Raw genomic sequence first — 19141 nt, forward strand, 5'->3', positions numbered from 1 at the left:
ACTTCCTCCCTCCCCAGGACTCAGCTCTCACTCTGACCCCTAACTCAACTCCAAGATATCTGCATCTGTTAGACAGAATGGGGCCCCAGCTGCCGAGGGAAACACAAATGATACAGAAATAAACAGAGATGGCCAGCCTCAGCAGTATTCTAAGAACGGGGAATTAGAACAGATACTTTAAGAAGCTCTTAATGGAGGGGTTGGGGTGGGGGTGGGGGCGGGGTGGGTGCAGAGGATCCAACTGGTTTTCTAAACCTCTGCATGTGCACATTCCTACAACTACATTTAAATGCAACACAGCCTAAAAGATTTAAATGAGTGAAATTTCAGAAACTGGTACAATTAACAAAATTACTGGCATTTTGGCATTTAAAAATAACACAAACTACTGAGCAATGGAAACGGCTATTATACTTGCTAACGTCTGCTTTCAGTAGCTTGATGATGCGCCTTAAAAAGTCCACATGCTGCATATACACAGTGCCACCATGGGCCAGAACCAAGAGACCGGAGGATTCTGGTGAACATCAAGAACATCCCCATTCCTACCCACAGTGGTTCTGTTGGGTTTGGCTCAGAAAGCTTTTTATTTGTTTGTTTGGGGGGCCAGCGTGCCTGGTGGTGCTCAGAGCTTACTCTTGGTTTTGTACTCAAGGATCACTCCTGGCAGTGCTCAGAAGACCACAGGGGGCAGCAGGGGCTGAACCTGGGTCAGCTGCATGGAAGCTAAGTGTCCAACCCACTGTTCTACATCTCCAGCTTCTCAGAAAACTGTATTTTTGTTTGCTTTTGAGTCAGGGACTAAAACCAGGGCTTCCGATATGTAAAGCACTTTTACCACTGGACTAAATCCTGGGGGCCCCAGAGAGCCATCACCTTAGAAGTTCCTTTGAGGATTCTGACACCCACACTTCTGTGGAAGAGCGACTCTCTAAAATGACATTCAATATTACCACACTCAACTCCCGGTGCACCCCACTCAGTCACGGCGTAATCTGAGGATCTCGTATGTTCAGCTACCCTGCTTATGTTTCCATGGCTAATTCCATCATCTCCTTGAGTTCACTTTTGGCCTGATGTGTGCCACAGTGGCACTTAAGTAAACATCTGAGCGTTCCTTCCTACGCCATCAGAAAAAGTTACTAAAAACTAAACATGGCAAGTGAGCATTTAGTTTATTAAACAGAAGCAGAGGTGGGCTGGGAATTAGGTGTTCCCTGTGAAAAGTAAAGCCACAGTGTGCCAAGGGAGAGAGAAGCCAGCTGGGTGGGGAGCCAGGCGGTCCTCCCATTCTTCCTTCAACATGTTCTCACAGCATGGCTTCGTTCTTTTACTCAAGTTGATGACAACTCATCACGCATGCTCATGCTCCGGCCAGAAGCAAAATGCCCTCTCTCAAGATAAACTTATTTTCATATCAGGCAATTTTGATGTAATAGAGATGTCACCGCTATTCCCACTAAGCGTAAAAATCAAGCGCTGTCAGACTATTAGACACTATGAGCAAGATCCTTTTTTTTTTTTTTGGGTCACACCCGGCGATGCACAAGGGTTATTCCTGGCTCTGCACTCAGGAATTACCCCTGGCAGTCCTCAGGGGACCATATGGGATGCTGGGAATCGAACCCGGGTCGGCCGCGTGCAAGGCAAACGCCCTACCCGCTGTGCTATCACTCCAGCCCCCAAGGTCCTTTTTTTTTTAAATTTATATTTTTTATTGAATCACCATGTTGAAAGTTACAAAGCTTTCAGGCTTAAGTCTCAGTTACATAATGCTCGAACACCCATCCCTTCACCAGTGCATATATTCTACCACCAAGAACCACTGTAAACCTCCCCCCAACCCCGCCTGTGTAGTTGGTAAATTTCACTTTACTTTCTCTTTACTTTGCTTACATACAAACAAAAAAACTCACTATTATTGTTTGGAGTTTTCCCCCCAGAGTCGGACCTACTGGAAAAGAAGCATTTGATAATTTATTTTCCATTGCTGAGAATAAGGAGATATGAGGTCGTGTGACCACAGTAGTGGCCGTGAGGTTCTAGATTTTTGTATTTTAGTATTTTAGTGACTAAGTCCAGAGGGCTTTCTGCCAGAGGTTGCATCATTGCTAGCTCGTACCTCTCTGCTACTTTATATTCCACATAGGAGTGCAATCTTTCTGTGTCTGTCTCTTTCTTTCTGACTCATTTCACTATGAGCAAGATTCTTAAACCTACTTTATTTCCTTTCATTCCCCCGTGCTATGAGAAAGTTATTTAACATACCTTGGGTCCAGAAGACTTCTCAAAAACTTGAAAAGCAAAACCTGGTTCTGAATGGGAAAGAAAATATGATCAGATACCAAGAACAAATTCTTCAAACTATGCCATGGGAAAGAGCAACTCTGGAGTATCCTTTCCAAGTGCACACGGAAGTGACCATTTCTATTAAGCCCTCTGTCTGCACAGGTCAAAAATGTATAGAGAACGATGTGGTCACATCCTTTCAATCATTCGAATCACACAGAAAGAACACAACAAAAATACCCTATTATTGCTTCCCTCAATGGAAGCTCTCTCCGGAGACAAAGCCCTGCACAGTTCGGGCCTGAGGAGCCTCAGTGGCTGCTGGTGTCTGAAGTGCTCCCTGAGGGGCTTTAACAGCAGCTGAAGCCCCCGGCGCCTCACCTGGCCCTCCTGAGGAGACTGGCCTGCTCTGAAGGTTACACAGGGAGGGTGGGAATTTGGGCCCAAATACCACCACCAACTCGACAGTATCATCAACTCCTAACTCTACAAGGTAATCAACAATAGAAGAGATGAAAAACTGTCACACGTTGGCAATTAATGTGCTATGAAATCAGGGTTTTATTTCTTCCACTTATTAGCTCTGTGACTGCGCAAACCATTGGCCTGCTCGGTGAGGCGGTATTCCTGTATGCAAAAGCAAACGGCCACACCTTCCTGCTCTCCACACAGGGCAGAGGTGGGAACTCAATGGCATGACCTTAGAATACTCCTACATGAATGCAGAGAATGTTTCTGAGTTTTAACAAGAGCTAAGGAAAAATGATCATACTTCCACTTTTCTCCTTTATCTTTAAGATGCTCCAACTCTGTTTATTAAAAAAGCAAGCAGTTGGGGGGTGGAGAGATAGTGCAGCAGCTAAGGTGCTGGCCTTGTACATGTTGGCCCGGGTCCAAACCCCAAACCTTCATATGGTTCCCTGAGCACTGCCAAGAGTGACCCCTGGGCACAGAGCCTGGAGCAAGTCCTAGAGCCTGGTGTAGCCTCAAACCAAAAAGAAATTAGGGGGGCTGGAGTGATAGCACAGCGGGTAGGGTGTTTGCCTTGCACGAGGCCGACCCGGGTTCAAATCCCAGCATCCCATAAGGTCCCCTGAGCACCGCCAGGGGTGATTCCTGAGTGCATGAGCCAGGAGTGACCCCTGTGCATTGCCAGGTGTGACCCAAAAAGCAAAAAAATAAATAAATAAATAAAAAGAAATTAGAAAATAAAATAGATTTAAAAGCAGTGAACTCTCCAAACTGAAAAGGATTAATGTCGTTTAAAAATATAACATTTGAAACATACTTATCAGTCTTTGGCTTTCCACCCTTCCCCTTCCCTATTGCTCTGTGTTATTATCTTACACAATTTCCCTTCCAATTACAACTTAATATTTCTGGCTTATTTTCCATTTCTAGAAATCTGAAGATAATTGGCCAGAGAGGCATATTTCTTGCCATTAAAAGCAAAGGGACTTTATAAAATCTGTGTAGAATTCTTACACAATGAAGAAAGTTCTCTGACAGAATAAATATTTCATGTCTATAGTTAAAAGAAATGCTGAACACTCTAAAATAGTCCATGGCCAAAAGTCACTTAATAAAAAAAAAAGAAAAAACCGTCTCCAGAGGCTGAGACAGGGCTGAAGGCTCTTCCTCTGCATCGGCTGACCCCAGTTCCATCCCCCGAAACACCTGGTCCCTCTGAGCATCACAGGGAGAGAACCAGAGCACAGCCCCGTGTGCCCTGAACCCCTGCCCCACGTTTGCAACACCTCAGGGTTTACGTGTTTGATGAATGACACTCGACTCGTTTACCTGGCTGCCCTCAGAATAATTTTTAAGGCCGCTGGATCTGAGGGAACTAGCAATCAAACACCTTACATTTCAAACGGTGAAAGCACCAGCAGTGAGGAGATCACTGGAGCTGCTGCATTTAAAGAGAAAAGCATTTCGGTGGGTTTGGAGCAGTCTGAGCTGAGATCTCCTGTCGCCCCAGGAAGGAGTGGGCAGTGCTGCACCATCACTCAAGTCAAACTGAAATACGTTCTGCAATCACTGGGGCTTCTCTGCCGTGTTACATGAGTGCCGGGCTGCCACGCCACCCAATTTTTTTTTTTTTTTTTGTATCCTCGGCACTTAGCAGGGCTTTTAAAAGGCCAAAGCAGCTACAGAAATATTTACTGAACATTTATGAGCATATATGTCACATTAATGGACCTCATTATACTGGAGAGCCAGGCTGGGTGTGTGGAAGTCATTTAAAAAAAAATTGTGGGTGGTGTACACCAGGCAACACTCAGAGGTTCTGGCTCTGCACTCAGGAATTACTCCTGGTGGTGCTCGGGGACCATATGGGATGCTGGGGGTCGAATCTAGCTGGACCACGTGCAAAGCAAGCATGCTACTTGCTGTACTATCGCTCTGACCGCCCGGAAGTCATTTTTAACTTCTCCTATCATTTTCGACAGACTTCTAAGCCCCACACATTTTACCTCATGGGTGTGTCTTGGATCTACACTCTCCTCAGCTGCTGACTGAGTCCTGTGCTCCCCACCTCATGCCAGGGTGAGAGAACGCCTTCTAACGGGCCAGCTGTCTCCCAGTCACTCTCTCCCCCAGCCCCATCGCCACACTCCTGGAGGAAATCTGTAAAATGAGTCTAGTGATGTTGTTCACTTGCTTAAAAAAAACACCTAGTAATTCTCTAGTACACAGAAGACACAATATCAATTTCTTAGCATTGTATATAAGACTGCTCAATTATGGGCCCCCGAACTCTCTAACCCTGTAAGTCTGGTCCTCCAACATCCTTTGACTGCTCACTCTAACGCTTCTCCCCTGGCTGTATTCCCCCAGATGATGCTTTACACAGACCTGACCTTTACTGGACATTACTGGACATGCATGACACTTCATGCCTTCACATCTCCCCCCTACCCCCGGTTTGGTTTTGGGCCACACCCAGCAGTGCGCAGGGCTTATACCAGGTTCTGTGCTCAGGGGTCACTCCTGGTGAGACTCAGGGGAAGACATGGGGTTGTGGGGACCAAACCCAGGTCAGCCACTTGCAAAGCCAGTGCCCGACCTATGGTACTGTCCCTCCGGCCCCAGTGTCTTCCTGTCCTACTGACCAACAGCTCTTTCCTCACAAAGCTCGGCCCAGCTTTCTGCTCAGGAAACTGAGTGTCACTCAATACTAAGGCTGGGCATGTGGAAGAATTCTAGCCTGTACCCGGCCCTTTCTCCGCTTTCCCATCTTGTTCCTACACTACTTAAAAAGAAAAAAGAAAAAAAGAACACACATCTCTCATGCAGTACTCTAACACAATACAGAGGTTATTGTATATGCTTTTTCCTGTGGGCACGTGTGCCTAAGTGAGAGAGTTCACACACTCACATCCTTGTCTCTCAGGCCCCGGTCTCTGCTCTGTACTCACTCTGACCTCTATGCCTATTGTGCAGAAGATTATACAACTGTAGATGATAATATTGTAGATGATATTATTTCTAGAAAAAATATGTTATAATTTAAAAACTGTTCCTCTGATGTTAATACAAAGATGAATTCTCTAGTTTTGTTTTTTGGGGGACCCATAGTCAGCGACACTCAGGGGCCACACGTGGCTCAGGGTCCAAGCCTGGGCGGTGCTCAGGGGGCCACATGGGGCTGGAATTTATGCCAGTATCGAGGTCACAGCTAAAGGCCAGGCAAGTGCCTTAACCTTTGTACTATCTCAGCAGCGCAAATGCCCTTGTTTTCAAACTCAGGGATTGTCTCACAACTGCTTCCCAACACACACACACACACACACACATACACACACACACACACACACACACACAATCTCTCGCTCTCTCTCTCTCACATAGAAATGTCTATTAAATGGCAACTATCAATCAAAGAAATTTCTGTATTAAAAATTATTTCGTGGCTAAAGCCTGCTCCACTACATGGTTCTCTCCCAACGTAACTTTTGCACTCTTTACCTGAAGCTTTTTAATGACCACTTCAATCTCTCCAGAAAAGTGGGTAGCAACCAGCTCTGCAGCTTTACAAGGCTTCAGGGACACGAGTTCCTGGCATGAAAGAAAAAGATGAAATACTCCTTAATGCAAAAGTTAACCGGAAGTACCACAAATAGGAAGCCTGGGCATCAAGCTCAATATTATCAAAGGTGTCTACACTGCATTTCGGAACACGGTGATGTACAGAGCCTCAAGTTGTTCTACTTTTTCTTTCCTTTAATTTCTTCCTGATGCCAGGGACTGAACCCAGAGCCACATGCACATGAGTTATACACTCTTCCTCTGAGCCACCTCTCTGGCCCCAGACCACAACATACAGGCAAATGAATGAAGTCAGAAATCACTGTATCACTGTCATCCCATTGCTCATCAATTTGCTGGAGCGGGCACCAGTAACGTCTCCATTTTGAGACTTGTTGTTACTGTTTTTGGCGTATCAAATATGCCACGGGTAGCTTGACAGGCTCTGCCGTGTGGGCAAGATACTCTCGGTAGCTTGCTGGGCTCTCTGAGAGGGGCAGAGAAATCGAACCCGGGTCGGCTGCATGCAAGGCAAATGCCCTACCTGCTGTGTTCATGTAACAAATCAGACTTTAAGAAAAAAAGGTCACTGAGAGTTAGGAAATGAATACACAGAGGGCTCACAGAGATAGTACGGGCACTTGCCATGCATGAGGTGATTTGCTACCAGGTGGTTTGGTCCCTAAAATGGAACCAATGGTCCCTGAACACCACAAGAAGTGATTCCTGAGTACAGAGCCCAGGCAGCCCTTGAGCACTGCTGAGTAAGCCCCCCACACACACCCACAATAAAAAAAAATGTAGCTGACCCGGGTTTGATTCCTCCGCCCCTCTCGGAGAGCCCAGCAAGCTACCGAGAGTATCCCGCCTGCATGGCAGAGCCTGGCAAGCTCCCCACAGCATATTCAATATGCCAAAAACAGGAACAACAAGTCTCACAATGGAGACGTTACTGCTGCCCGCTCGAGCAAATGGATGAGCAACAGGACGACAGTGCTACTTAGGAAAGAAACAAAAGCACTCTGGGTCCAGACCATGATATCTATCAGATGAATGGAAGGAACGAAGAGTTCCCCAAATTCCTAAGCTGGAGGGGTAGGCTGGGGAGAGTATAGTTTCAATTTTTCTGGGTAAGATGTTTTAAATTTCTCTTCCAAGCCTGGTGAATTGAAACACTAGAAATATCTTAAGAAACCAACTTAAGATCATACATAAATAAGTCTTAAATAAAAATAAGGTGTGGACCACTGTTAACTAGTTAATAGGACATAGTTCTATCAAGTCTAGAACTTCCAATCTGCCCTCTGCATGACCTTTCCTACACACTACTATGTTCTTGTACTCAAAATTCTCTTCTTACTTGATTTCTTGTGATCCATTCACAACTCTACCTTTCTAATAAACACAATATGGTTAACTAAAGAGCAGTACAGTAATATTGTCAGATAAAACTAACTTGGATACTTTTGTGAGGCTATAAATTCATGGTATATCTAATTTTTTGTTTAATTATTATTCATAATAATTAAAGATATTATATAGATTAGAAATATGAGTTGACACAATTATGTTTATATTACACTTATTTATATAATACACCTGAAATAGAGAAGGTATAACTATTGAATATTTTTGATGGAAAAGAAATATCTGTTGACATTAAAAAAGAAGCTACTATAAACTAATTTGAAAAATATTTTGAAAACAAAGCAGAAAAAATAAACATATGATTAATAAAATGACTTAAGAAATAGAAAACTTGTGGGGCTGAAGAGATAGTACAGTAGGCACGTCACTTCTCTTGTACACGGCTGACCCAGGTTTGAGCCTCAGCACCCAAAATGCTTCCCCAACCTGTACTAGAGTGATGCCTGAGCTCAGAGCCAGGAATAAACCCTGAACACTGGAGAAAGGGACTCTCCTTCACTGCTGGTGGGAATGCCGACTGGTTCAGCCCTTTTGGAAAACAATATGGACGATTCTCAAAAAGTTAAAAATTGAGCTCCAATTTGACCCAGCAATACCACTCCTGGGAATATATCCCGGAGAGGCAAAAAGGTATAGTAGAGATGACATCTGCATTTCCATGTTCATTGCCACTCTGTTTACTATAGCCACAATATGGAAAAAACCGGAGTGCCCGAAAACAGATGATTGGCTAAAGAAACTCTGGTATATTTACACAATGGAATACTACGTAGCTGTCAGAAAACATGAAGTCATGAAATTTGCATATAAGTGGATCAACATGGAAAGTATCATGCTGAGTGAAATGAGTCAGAAAGAAAGAGACAGACATAGAAAGATCGCACTCATATGTGGAATATAAAGTAGCTGAGAGGTACAAGCTTACAATGTTGCGATTCCTGGCAGACATTTCTCTGGACTTAGTTACTAAAACACTAAAATACAGAAATCCAAAACTGTGCGGCTGCTAGTGCGGCCTCCTGACCTCATATCTCTTCATTCTCAGCAATGGAAAACAAATTACCAAATGCTTTCTTTTCAGCAGATCGACTTTAGGGGGGAGAAACTCCAAATCAATAATAGTGAATTTTTTGTTTAAATATTGAATGTAATCAAAGTAAAGTGAAAGTAAAGTGAAATTTACCAGTTACACATGCGGGGTGGGGGGCTGGGGGGAGGTATATCGTGATTCTTGGTGGTGGAATATGTGCACTGGTGAAGGGATGGGTGTTTGAGCATTGTATAACTGAGACTTTAACCTGAAAGCTTTGTAACTTTCCACATGGTGAATCAATAAAAGAATTTAAAAAAAAAAGGAAAGAAAAAAATAGAAATCCCATGTTAATTTTTACCTATAAAAAAAACGTTAAATAATCAAAATTTCTATATTATATAGAAAGCTGAAAATTTAAACTTTAAGTTTAAAATATAATACGGTTTATACAGTAAGCTACATTTAACTGTAATAAAAACTGGCAACTGGGGCTGGAGTGATAGCACAGCGGATAGGGCATTTGCCTTGCACGCAGCCGAACTGGGTTCGAATCCCAGCATCCCATATGGTCCCCTGAGCACCGCCAGGAGTAATTTCTGAGTGTAGAACCAGGAGTAACCCCTGTGCATCGCTGGGTGTGACCCAAAAAGCAAAAAACAAACAAACAAACAAGTGGCTGGAGTGATAGCATAGATAGCGGGTAGGGCATTGCCAGGGCATTTGCCTTGCACGCAGCCGACCTGGGTTCGAATCCCAGCATCCCATATGGTCCCCTGAGCACTGCCAGGAGTAATTCCTGAGTGTAGAACCAGGAGTAACCCCTGTGCATCACCAGGTGTGACCCAAAAACAAACAAACAAAAAAACTGGCAACTACTATATTAGAATAAAATACACAGGTCAAACTTAAAGTAAAATTTTCCATATGGAAGATTCCACCCAAATAGTTTCACTGCTAAATTCTACCAACATTTAAGGAAGAAGGATGTTAATTAGCCTTTTAGCAAAAAATAAAAGAGGGTGGGGGGAAAACCTCAGAACATCTATTCCACTCATCATATGCTGTGAGTCAAGTTTTCATATCTAACCCCAATCAAAAAATGTAATGCAGACAAATCATAGGTCAATTTTAATCATGAAAACTGATCCCATCATCCTAAATAAAAATAATAAACCATATGTGTATATATATATATATATATCTGTATCATTGTCATCCCGTTGCTCATTGATTTGCTTGAGCGGGCACCAGCAATGTCTCCACCGTGAGACTTGTTGTTACTGTTTTTGGCATATTGAATATGCCACGGGTAGCTTGCCAGGCTCCACCATGCGGGCGGGATACTCTCAGTAGCTTGCCGGGCTCTCTGAGAGGGACGGAGGAATCAAACCCAGGTCGGCCGTGTGCAAGGCAAATGTACCCTACCCAATGTACTATTTGAAATTCCGTGTGTGTGTGTGTGTGTGTGTGTGTGTGTGTGTGTGTGTGTGTGTGTAGGATAATATATGTTTTGTAAAGTTGTATTTATCCACAGAATTAAAGGTTGGTTTGGTATTATCAATAACATTTACCACAAGAAAAAGAATAAGGGAGAAATTGGTGATAAAATGCACTCACGAGAAACTGTTAGGTCTATCTCATCTGTTTCTGTCTGTTTGTGGGGTTGGGTGGGGTTACACCTGTCAGAGCTCAGGACTTAGTTCTGGAGGTGCTTGGGAGACCATATGCCATGCTGGGGAATCAAACCAGAGTTGGCCGTGTGCAAAGAAAGCACCTGAACTCTGTACTAGCTCTCCTGACCCCTCTTTTAGCATCTCTGAAAGAGAACATACATAAAAATCTTCCTATTTGGAGAGGGCGGGTGAGGCAGCTCAGAGGGAGAGCACAGGCCTGAAGTTTGGGTTTGAGGCTCATCTCTCCCACCAAAAAATTATACTTAAATACTGTACTCAGGTTAGAAAGAAAAAATTTTAATATCGTTAACAATAACATTTAACATAACATTGTTATGTTAAAAACAAAATAGTGATAGCAAATCTTACAAATTTGCTTACAAAAATCTTACAAAATATTTTCTCTGTAGAAAAAAGTTTGTTTTTACTTTTTATTTTTATAGTGCAACAGATTGACCCAAATACCTCACACAAGCAAGGTAAGTACTATATACTGAGTGCAATCTGGGCCCCACCAAAAAAAATGTATAGAAAAATTCAATTAAGAGTTAGACCATAGAGATGTTTGAAAAATTCAATATGCAAAGAAAAATTAAATTCAAAATGACTGACAGGTTTAATGCAATGTAAGGTTTAAAAAAAAAATTTTTTTTTCCCGGCAAAACCTAACAATTTGAGGGGGTACAGCCATAGTACAACAGGTTGGGTGTTTGCCTTGCACGTGGCTGACCCAGGTTTGATCCCCAAGCCCACCAGGAGTGATCCTTGAGGGCCAAGCCAGAAGTAAACCCTGAGCACTGTCAGGTGTGGCCCCCAAACAATAACAAACCCAAAACTTAACAATGTGACTTTGAAATGTATTTGGAAATATAGATGGTCAAAAATACAAATACTCTGATAATGATATAAAAGAAATTACTACAAAACAGCATTATTTAGGGACCAGAAAACTAGGCTAATGGGCTGAATGCATGTGTTTTGCATGCAGAAGTCCTGGGTTCGGTTTCTGGTACTGCAGCCTCAGGGCCCTACCGTGAAAACCACTGGATGCAGCATCTGAGTACAGACCTGGGGAACAGCTTCCTCAGAATCACCACTGGATCTGACTCAAAAAGCAGAACTCAAGTCTCCCTCCCTAGCTGTCATATTTAAAATATTATGGTATTATTGATGCAAAGAAAAACAAATAAACCAGCGAAACCAAGGATGTGGACCTTGGTATTCTTATGACAAGGCAGTACTACGGGGCATTAGGAAAGGCAACCTTCCAAAATAACTGCTGCTGGGAAAGCCAGGCACTCCTGCACTGTTAGCACTGTCAGCCCATTGTTCATCGATTTGCTCGAGCGGGCACCAGTAACGTCTCTATTGTGAGACTTCTTGTTACTATTTTTGGCATATCAAAAACGCCACGGGTACCTTGCCAGGCTCTGTCGTGTGGGCGGGATAGTCTCGGTAACTTGCTGGACTGTCTGAGAGGGATGGAGGAATAGAACCCGGGTTGGCCGCATGCAAGGCGAATGCCCTACCAGCTGCGCTATCACTCCAGTCCATACTCTATGAAAAGAACCAATCCTTATTTTCCAAGAAATCAAATTTTCTACTAGATAATTCTTGGTTGTTAAACATGTTCTGACTTTCAATGTTGAATTCAGGGATTATTTGGTTTGTCTTCTTTGTTTTGGGGCCACAGCCATCTGTGCTCAGGGCTTATTCCTGATGTGCACTCAGGGATCAAGATGCTGGGGACTGAACCCATGTCGGATATGTGCAAGGCAAGTGCCCCACCCATTGTACTATCTCTCTGGCCCCTGAATTTAGGAATTTGAACAAGATGGTTTTTGCATCTAGCATTTCAAACAGTTCTCTCACTTAAACAGTTCCCTCATATGGTAGACTCTAACTACAAGAAAATATTTTCAGAGAAATTGTTACTAATTCGAAACAAATATAATAACACATAATAATAATAATAATAATAATAATAATAATAACAACAACAGGCACTCCTACGGGGGAAAAATATAACTGGATTCCTACCTCACTCCAGCTATGAAAACTGTTATCACGCAACCTTAAAAAAATTGTTTTAAGCTCTAGAAAATAATACAGACTTTTAACTAAGCATAGAAAGAGAAACTGAATTTTGACTACTTAAGAATTTTCTGAAAAGAACTATAGGGGGGAAAATGTAGAGTGGGTTGCGTCACTGTAAAGGACTATTACAGATCAGTAAGTACAAGAGATAAAGAGAAAAATAAAGGAGCGGGCACAGTACACAAACAAAATTTAAGTAGCAAACAAACACGAGGCTACCAACTCATCTGTTATTAAGGAGATATAAATTGAAAAATAATGAAGTACCATTATACATCCATTAAGCTGGCAAATCGTTATAGTCTATCAAGGACATAAAGCTAATGATATATGTCATACAATGTTGGCATCCAGTGACGCTTCAGATCTTGGTTCCAACTGATGAGGAGAACTCTGGAGTGGATCCGGGATTACTGAACAACAGCAAGCACCAAAAGGCACCTGGATGCCTGTTAGGACACATCTTGCGGGACCTCACTGCATTTCTAGATGAATACTGGCTCAGATCAGTATCTGTGACTCAGTGGGTCTGAGGGGAAGGCAGAAGCTATACTCCTATAGAGTTCTCAGGGACCACTGTGATGCTGGTGTGGCGGTGAAACTGAGTAAGTCTGTCCTGTGAACACAGTGGCCGGGTGCAAAAGACACGACTACTGTGACGGAAGACTGACTACTTCTCATCTGCCAGAACTTAGAAAGAATGGAAAAGTCCATTAACAGCAGGACTGTGAAGCAGCGATTTTCATTTTGGGGTTTTGTTTGTTTTTGAGCCACACTTGGTGGTGCTCAGGGCTTATTCCTGGCTCTGTACTCAGGGATCACTCCTGGCAGTGCTTGGGGGACAGGAACTGAACCAGGGCTGGTTGCCTGTCTGTAAGGGAAGGACCTTAACCACTGTACTATCTCTCCAACCACTGATATTTGCAAAGTCAAACGCTATGCAATAAAGATCAACCCTGGCTGCAAACAACAAAATGTACAAGTTTGCCAAAACAGAAAGGGGAAGATGGAACAGAATATGAAGTATAACTTTATATAAAGCCCAGAAATATGCAGAGCAAAAACTAAAGAATGGAGAGATATACAGCAACAAAAGCGAAAAAGGCAAAATACTGTTACCAGAACTATGGCCATGGGTATTATTAGTAGAGGAGTTATGATCAGGAACAGGTACATGGAAAATGGTGGGGACTGGAAATATTTTATTCATCTGGACCTGGAATGCTTGCTTTTAAATTTCATAATAAACTTTTCATTTGTATTATGCACTTATTTTTACTTCAAAGTAGAAAGTATTTTTTAAAAACTCTAATGAAACATATTTTGTCCATATTGTAAAAACTATCTAGACCAGAGGTTCTTTTTATCTGGCATACAGACCAGTCTAAGAATGGCTTTGGGGAAGGCTGTAGTGGGGTGGGGGCGAGGGGTGCAGTCCACAGATTCCTGAAATTATAAACAAATTATGCATCTGTGCACTTATGAAATACTATGAGGCACAGGTCCAAATAACTCACTAAATTCTCAAAAGAGGTCGATAATACCCAAACTGATAAGAAGCACCAATCTATCTACACTGCGTGTGTAGTAAGAAAAATTTATTATGAGGACTTTTCCCCTAACATGTTGTTTTGTTATTTTGATTTTATTAATGGCATTGAAAACACAGAAGTCCTTCGAGGAAAACAAAAACAACGACAAAACACCACTATAACCTTGCGATCTTGTCCTTAAAAAGAGATATATTAAAAAGTCCAGGGTGAAAAAGCATGCAGATGTGGGAAAAACAGTCAGCAGAAATAATGGTCGTGCAGCAGAAATACTTCTTGGTTTCTCCAGGATGGGCTTTCTGCTGAGCAATTTGTTTGCTCATTGATTAATTCATCACGTTTCACATTATGCAGAGAGACAGAGCTGCGTTTTGGATGTCTGGAGTCCATGTGCTCAAACCGCTGCATAATGCAGATGAGGTGGAAGGAAGAATGTGCCACAATGTAACTATGGAGACTCGCAGGGGATGATGAAAGGAAAGAGAATACAAAATGATTAAAGGGAAAAAGACCTAACTCAAAATAGCAGGCACCCTTGGGTTCTTTCACCAGGACACATTCATCTTACTGTAAGCAGGAATATGATAATATTAAATAACATATATATGTGTATATATATATATATATATTTCTCAATCCTATAGATGAAAGAGTGGAAATTACTTCAGGCCACACATCCGATGATGCCACCTTTGATGCCAGATGTTTCACAAAAGATGTTACTCACATTTCTGATCTTTCTAACTTTGCAGCCTTCAGGAACCAGAACAAAGTATCCCCATCCTAAATCATGTTCTCTTGGTTTCAAAGCTCATCCCTTCTCTCCATTTACTTGATGCTTGAGATATTTTTTTGTTTGAAAGATTTTAAAACATGTTGGACAATCATCTTTCACCACAGCTCCAAACCCATCACTAGCAGTTACTTAGTTCCATCACTTGCCTCATCTTTACTATAAGGACAGAGACTTTGTGAATATAATGTTCAAAATTAAAACCTTACCTCAGCATCTTTCATTACTCAAAAATAATTTTTTTCAACAATCAGTGACTCATAAAACAATGGATTTCCTCACAAGTGCTAACTGCCTATTTCTTTGGTAACAGTTAAAAACCTAAGTGGAGCAATTCTATTTTTTTTTTTAATTTTTTTGCTTTTTGGGTCACACCCGGTGCGATGCACAGGGGTTACTCCTGGCTCTGAGCTCAGGAATTACCCCTAGTGGTGCTCAGGGGACCATATGGGATGCTGGGAATCGAACACAGGTCAGCTGCGTGCAAGGCAAACGCCCTACCCGTTGTGCTATCGCTCCAGCCCCTGATTTTATTTTTTTAAAGAAGACATTCTGATCATTTATTTATAACATCCCTCCATTTAGGCATCTATAAGCAAGATTTTTGTTTTTAAGAATTTGTTTGGAAGTCAACTCTTTATCCTTGTAAAACAGTACTTGGAAACGAAATGAGAATCATCCTCCTGTTACACACAGAGGAAGATACACCAGAATGACTCGCTGAGCAGTGACTCGAGAGCCCCACGGGGTGGCTAGAGGGAAAGGTCCCCATGCAGGTCAAAGGAGAAGATCAGTCAAACTTTCAGACTACTCTGCAAAGCCCTACGAATATCCCAATTTGTCAACTAGCGGATTAGACCCGAGTTCTTTTTGTTTTTATTTATTTATTTATTTATTTATTTTCTGAGCTCTTTTCTGAAGTGATGATGTAACAGACTAAATGACATGGGCTTTGTGATCCAAAGATGAGGTGGATTAAATGACTTGAAAAAGACCCTAATCCTCCAGCAAATCAACACACAGCTATAACACCTGTTACTGTCTGGTTACTGCAGAATGGGTTTGTGAGATCTCTACAAGGAAGGGGAAGTTTCAGGAGTTTTGTAGAATAAGTACCTCAATGTGATCCATGGCTTTCTGCCACACAGCCTGCTTCTCCTCTGCACTGTGTCCAGGAATGGATAAGATATTGTGAATGTAGTTAAAGACTTCTTCCTGAGGAGCACAAGACAGTGTATTCATTCATTCATTCGAGTGATTTTAAGTCACCATGTATTGTCTGCACCAGTCTTGGTAAACACCAAATCACAGCAGGAGATGGAAATTCACTTGGGGACAGTTAGCTGAGCAAAACTGACACCAAAGGGGAAAGGGTGCTGTTTCACACTTAGGGCAGGCAGACCTGTCCTAAGGAACTGAATCTCCATTCATTACAGAAGAGAGACCATCCTGCCTTAGTCTTGGGTGGTCTCAGTCCACATTCCCAATTCCAAATCATTCTTGCCCCACAGGTCTTTGCCCTATGGCAGGAGTGGAGAGTCAGATGCCGAGGGCTATCTGGATGTTTTTAACATTGTTCACGGGCCATGCAATAAAGGCAGGGGCAGCGGCCCGAGAAACACAGCTGTCTGTCCTAGCACAGGCCAGAGCGGGGCCACAGGAAGGGTTCCATCGTCTCAGCTGGCCGTGGGCTGGGCATTCCCTACTCCTGCCCGAGACGTTTCCCAGGCTGATTCGGCCTACCACCCCACTTTATTTATTTATCTTTTTTAAAAATTATTTTTTAATGAATCACCGTGAGATAGTTACAGACTTACAAACTTCCGTGCTTATGTTTCAGTCATACAGTGATCGAGCACCTGTCCTTCCGCCAGTGCCCATTCTCCACCACCGGTGTTCCCAGTATCCCTCCCACTGCCCCCATCCTGCCCCCTACCCCGCCCCCCGCCCCGCCTCTGTGGCGGGCAGACTCCCTTTTACTCTCTCTCCCCTTTAGGGTAGCACCCCACGTTAAACACAAAACTCAGCCAGCGCTCCCCTGGGAGTCTGGAAATCTACCTTCTTTAAATGCACAAACAGAAGGGGCCCTACCTGCACCCAAGGTTACTAAGTACTCCTGGGCTGGCCCAGTGCCCCCTGGGCTGGAATCACTTCCTTTGGGAAATGCTCATCTCTACTGATCTTCATTTCACCTAGATGATCTCTGTCCAGTTCCTCAAACTTGTCGAGAGTGTTCCCCAAGAGAGAGAGTGGGGGGGGGGGGGCTAAGGCACAGGTTTGCATGTGGCCAACCCAGTCCAGTTCATTCCCACAAGGGCTGGAGTCTCTGGCAACATCCTGAGTATGACCCCTGAGCACAGTGGGGGCGGGTGGGGAGGGCTAAGCCCTGGCCCCACTGGGTGTGGCCTAACCCCCGACCATTCTGCACAAACGGTTCTATTTCCCGGAGTTCCTTCCCATGGGCCGGGGGCCTGACCATGCTCTCCTCAAACCCCCAAACTCAGTTTACACGTCACTTACTCTGACTCTGCCCCAGGCTGATGCTACAGGCCAGTTCCTCCACCACCCTCTAAGATTCCAGCCACCTTCAGTTTTGTAGTTCTCGCCGTAATCTGAAATGATGCCCTTGCTTTTCTTCCTGTTTCTGCAGTGCCAGACCTCACTCTGCCACTCCGCAACGTCCCTGGCCATGTACTTGGCTTTATGACGATCAGTGTTTGGTACTAAACGTAAGTCCTTGGATGGCAGAAGCCGTATCTGCTTTAATTGGCAATGTATACTTGACTAATATCGAGCTAATAAAAACCCTACTGAACGAAAAACCTACTAAACATATTTTTCTGCCTAATAAAAAGCAGGGGGCGGGGGGTGGGGAGGGTTAACGCTATCTCTTTGCTCACCTCTCTCAGTGGGTCACGTAAGTAACAATCAATAATTTTGTCATATTGGTGTTCTCGTTCATACATAAATTCACAAATCTGATAGCTGGAACATAAAAATAAAGTATTAGTGCACAAACAGGCAAGTGGTTACTGGCTTATTGCTTCATAAAATACAGTCGGGGGGGTGAGCACTGTAGCACTATAATCCATTGTTCACCGATTTGCTCGAGCGGGCACCAGTAACATCTCCATTGTGAGACTTGTTACTGTTTTTGGCATATCGAATATACCATGGGTAGCTTGCCAGGCTCTGCCAGGCGGGTGGGATGTCCTCAGTAGTTTGCTGGGCTCTCCGAGAGGGACGAAGGAATTGAACCCAAGTCAGCCGAATGCAAAGCAGATGCCCTACCCACTGTGCTATCTCTCCAGTCCTGGGGGAATGAGGGGGTTGAGATATTAAGAAAAAGGGACAAAGTTGATATGGTTTCCATAGCTAACCCAAATTACAGTATCTAAGGGATCTATCATTTTCTAAACACAGGTTAAAGATGTTCCTGAATACTATGTTTATAAGAAGTTTTAAATTTTTTTTTAGTTTTTTTTTTCTTTTTGGGGCACACCAGAAACCCTCAGGGGTTATTCCTAGCTCTGTGTTCAGTAACTACTCCTGGGGGTGTTCAGGGGAACACATGGGATGCTGAGGATTGAATCCTAGTCAGCCATGAGCAAGGCAAACACCCTACCCGCTGTACTATCCTTCCGGCTGCCACGTATATAAGAAGTTTTAAATAAATGCTATAGACATTGTTTTTTCTACTCCACCCCTTCTACCCCCACCCACTGCTTCCCCCAGTATCCAGGGTCTGACACATGCAAGGCAAATTATATTAGCTCAAGTAACTTTGTGAAGTATCTTTATTCAGAATTTTAAAATGTCAAGTAAAACATTCAACAAAGTAGATTAATAGCAACAATAACATATTATATCTTATTTGCAAAGTTAAATTTTGCAGTTGTAAATCATGAATAAAAATAAACTAAAAAGAAACTAAATAATAAAACATCCGAAGATTGTTTTTTCAGTTCCGTACTAAAGCAAATATATAAACACTACAAGTCAGTGGTCAATTTCTGCAAATTTTATTAATACTGAGACTTGAAAGGCAAAGACATTCACACTTAGGTTTTTTGGTTCCTATTTGCATAATATGTCTATAAACTGGACCTCAAGTTAAGAGAAAAGCAATTTAATAGTTACTTACAACTCTGCTTTTTCTGCCATGCGAATGAGTCGGTTCTCTTCAAATTGAACTATGCCTCCAGCATGCAGCAATTCTAAAAGGACCTGAATATTTAGAATAAAT

At 42.9% G+C, this 19141-nt stretch overlaps 1 protein-coding gene across 1 annotated transcript in view; it reads right to left on the reverse strand.

Moving 5' to 3' along the window:
• Positions 1-19141, reverse strand: part of VPS8 (VPS8 subunit of CORVET complex) — a 262990-nt gene that overhangs the window by 91593 nt on the left and 152256 nt on the right. Inside the window, exons 31-35 of the mRNA XM_004603039.2 lie at positions 19040-19122; positions 17796-17880; positions 16012-16110; positions 6262-6351; positions 2269-2315 (exon numbers count right to left, since the gene is read on the reverse strand). Coding sequence (XP_004603096.2) covers positions 2269-2315; positions 6262-6351; positions 16012-16110; positions 17796-17880; positions 19040-19122 — 404 coding nt within the window. The remainder of the gene's footprint in view (positions 1-2268; positions 2316-6261; positions 6352-16011; positions 16111-17795; positions 17881-19039; positions 19123-19141) is intronic.

Source organism: Sorex araneus, chromosome 2 (genome assembly GCF_027595985.1).
Source record: "Sorex araneus isolate mSorAra2 chromosome 2, mSorAra2.pri, whole genome shotgun sequence".
Lineage (NCBI taxonomy): Eukaryota > Metazoa > Chordata > Mammalia > Eulipotyphla > Soricidae > Sorex > Sorex araneus.